This window comes from Austrofundulus limnaeus, unplaced genomic scaffold (genome assembly GCF_001266775.1).
Source record: "Austrofundulus limnaeus strain Quisiro unplaced genomic scaffold, Austrofundulus_limnaeus-1.0 Scaffold48, whole genome shotgun sequence".
In the NCBI taxonomy this organism is placed as follows: domain Eukaryota; kingdom Metazoa; phylum Chordata; class Actinopteri; order Cyprinodontiformes; family Rivulidae; genus Austrofundulus; species Austrofundulus limnaeus.
Genome location: NW_013952450.1, coordinates 302,075 through 305,838, shown reverse-complemented (window position 1 = coordinate 305,838; position 3,764 = coordinate 302,075). Strand labels below are relative to the sequence as shown.

Genomic DNA, 3,764 nt, shown 5'->3' with positions numbered 1-3,764 from the left:
ACAGCTCTGGGCCCGAACACCCAGCAAGTAAAGTCATAATGTAAATAAACCAAGTATTACAAAGATCTGTTACCTCTGAATTAGTTTATTTTGCTGCATTTAACCACAAATGCAACATACAGAACCCAATGTAATAAAAGCAGTGATATTAAAACAATCTCAAAAATAACTAGACATGGGTTTTTACRATGTAAAAACAAGTGTGCATTGCCATGTAGCATGTCATTGCAGCATGGCTTTGCCTGCAGCATTGGACTTGCAGAAGGAACTTCGACCAAGTTCAAATGTGTTTTCTATACCAGCTTGTGCCTGCCAAATCAGCAGGTGTTTGTAATTAAGGTAATTGAGTGACAATATGAAGTTGGAAGAGATTTGTGGTTAAAGTTGCTTTAGTTGGGTTTTGAACCCTGATCTCCCACATGAAAGTCCATGATATAGACCGTTAGACCAATGGAGCTGTGGCAGAAGATGGTGCCAGGGGTTGGTTTGTATGTGTGCAGAAAGAGGCCACATTGCCAATAAAATTATTGACACAAAAATGCATAATATTTCAACAATCGAGCAGTATTAAGACAATATTATAGTAAAACATCTGTACTGTACTGTACTGTAAACACTGAACTGCTGAGTTGAAATATTAAACTATGGTGCATTACCAAGTTGAGTACAGCAAGGGGCAGTATTGGACCAATACAAGGCTCCATTGACTGCAATTATAATTCATTAAACATTAATATTTCATAAACTATAAGTTTTACAGGCACCAAAAGGCATAGCCATCATTTGGCACAGGAGCTTTACAGATATAAATTACAATGGCAGCTGTAGGACTAAGTATGCAGGAGGAGAAGCATGGCAAATTTGAAATGACTTGGATGGGAAATGAATCACAATAATGTGCATTGCATTGGCAATGCACACTGAAAATAACACATTATGCCTCCTATTTAACATTAATATTATTTTGACTTGCCATTTTTTAAAACTAATTTTATTTTTATTTATCTTCAACTGCTTGTAGTTTTAACTGTCTTGGGTGTTCATAGAAATGCTTTTTAACAAGCTTTTAGTCAAGATTTTAATGTCTATGTCTAAATAAAATAATTTACAGTAATTAATGTAGAGGACCGAGAATGTGGCCTTAAGAGATTAATAAACCAATTGGCGTGCCGTACWTGGCCCGCAGGCCGCCAGCTGAATAGCCCTGCTGTACAACAATGTTTTATTTCACACCAGTAGGTCATTTCTTGAGAAAGATTTATTTTTCAAAGACTGAAAAATGTTTTAGCTGTTAGCTTAGCCTGGAAGAAGCTGAGCAAACACCACACTTGAGTCTTGATTAATACCAAGACTCAGGTGAGTTTTTGTGAGATGTCAGTCTCTCCCTCTAAGGTAAAAGGAACGAACAGTACGTTACAAATTAAGCCCCTTAAGGACTTAAAAGCTTGATTGTTCAGTGCCTTTTAACTGCAGCCCTGTGACATACATCGATTCTGCATGTCCTCTTTTTAAAAGTTACATTTTAAGCTTTTCAAGYGATAAAAATGACGCAGCAGCAGAGGAAAGATGCTGTGACTGGGTTTGCAGGAAAGCCAAAAGCATAAATAGATAATAAAAACAAAACAGCAACATGTAAAAACGACTTTAATCACGTTTCTTTACCTCTACAGTAGCATTCCTCCCACAAACACATAACACTATTTTCTTCTTCTTTTTGTTGCCGTGCAGGGATTCTTCCGGAGAAGCATCCAGAAGAACATGGTGTACACATGTCATCGGGAGAAAAACTGCATCATCAACAAAGTCACCCGCAATCGCTGCCAGTACTGTCGGTTACAGAAGTGCCTGGAAGTCGGGATGTCTAAAGAGTGTAAGCATAAAATTCCAGTTGCTGCCAGAGCCAAACACAAGATCTCATCATGGCTCTCTAATCCTGAAGGGGGTTAGCTCCAGAAGGCTTTAAGTCTCCACATTTGTTGACATTCGTTCCACCACTAACATTGCATAAGCAATCAGTGTTTGTTACTCGCTCATCTTTCGGCTTTGGCAGTGATTCAGGTGGAAATGTTCATGCTTAATTTATCCTCAATCCATAGCTGTGCTCTATTATCGTCCCAGTTCACGTCTAATAATCGGTGCTTTCACTGCATGCTTTTAAAAGTCATGATGTTTCGGGTCGGGTTTTACCAGCACTGTTAAAGGCCTAGCAGTGTAGAGACAGCGGCTGTTTCGATCAAACCTTTTGTTTATGAGCTTTGTTTCGTTCAGAGCTGGAACGCTCATCTCGCTGTATAATTGAAGGAAAAGGCTGCCGTTTTGCCGAATGGCAGCAACAGTCAGGGTGTCGCCAGGCTTGGCAGGCTCCTGTGATGAATATGTTCTCACCTGCGGAGAGTGAAAGAGCAGGYGTCTGCTCCCATCATCGCACCCTGTGGGGGGCGACGGTGTATGAGGGGGGTAGACTGTGAACACACACACACGAGCAGTCAGACTTGATAAAGTAATTGGTGGAGGTGTGACCTCAAAGAGCTCAGAGGCCAGCCGGAGTGTTTTTTTATTTTTACCTCCACCTGACCACTTCACTCGCTGCGTACACACGGTCAGAGTGTGTGTACAGGGGGACACATTTGTTGTGGTAAATACTGATAAATGCTAAGTCAATGGGAAAATCAATGGCAGACAAATACAGACCGAAAGTGCAGAGCATCTCTCCTCGCTACAGCCACACACCTGTTCAAACACATGCATCCAGCCCTCTGTTGCATCCTCCCTGYGCCTTCTGTCTTCCCAGCGCTATTTACCTCATCTTTCTGCTACAGCGAGCACACGGAGCACTCCCCATGCCACAGCCCTGTGGCTTACAGTAAAAGAAGTTATCCTCTGAGCTCCTTACCTTTGAATGGGGCCATTAATCATGGGTAGAAGGATCACAGCGGCCCTCCTTCACACACAGCTGCATGCTGAGGCACACAGCGTGCAGTGGAGGGAGATCAAGTGGAGTTAGACTGACATCTAGTGATTAATTTATGGTACTGCACAGGAGGAACAAAATGGATTTGTGAATGAGCTCCTGGTTGGAAATGTTCCCGTRGATTTATAGACTTTCACTCTACTTTGTTGCACTACTTGTTTTTTTTTTTTTCCTCAGTGGTGATTTTGTGCAGAGTGTGCAGATTGCTGTGGTCACACAAGTGACTTTAGCTAGCGAGAGTGGCCAAAGTGGGCTGGTGCCGGGGGGGCAGCCGGGCCATCTGGGCCCAGCAGGGACCCTCCGTGCCACTGACTCTGACACTGGAAGGCACACACTCGTCAGCTCGTGCATAACTACTCGCTTCTGCCAAAATTATGCACATGCAAGGTGACAACACGAAGTGATATGAATAAGAAGAGCAAAAGCACACTCGGTTAACTCCACTTAAATAATCACTGTGTGTCGCACGCACACGCACACACACACACATGTACAGAAGGTGGACCCCCTGGTAGCACCGAAGGGCGTCTCGGTGACCTTGCGTCTGCTGGCAGACAGCTCCAGACGACGGTGCCAGGCCTGCTGCCAGGTGGCAATGCCAAGCAAGACGACATCAGAGGGAGGGGGTGGTGTTTGGAAATGACTGTTAGCACATTTTATTATTACCCATGCTAAGAATGGCCTAAACAAAGGTTGAAGTGTTACAAAAGTTTGTTTGTTTGTGTGTGTGTGTGTGTGTGTGTGTGTGTGTGTGTGTGTGTGTGTGTGTGTGTGTGTGTGTGTGTGTGTGTGT

General features: G+C 43.3%; 1 protein-coding gene across 1 annotated transcript in view; it reads left to right on the top strand.

The window, feature by feature from the left end:
- Window positions 1-3,764, top strand: part of raraa (retinoic acid receptor, alpha a) — a 59,599-nt gene that overhangs the window by 41,638 nt on the left and 14,197 nt on the right. The window contains exon 3 of the mRNA XM_014008119.1: window positions 1,729-1,870. Coding sequence (XP_013863573.1) covers window positions 1,729-1,870 — 142 coding nt within the window. The remainder of the gene's footprint in view (window positions 1-1,728; window positions 1,871-3,764) is intronic.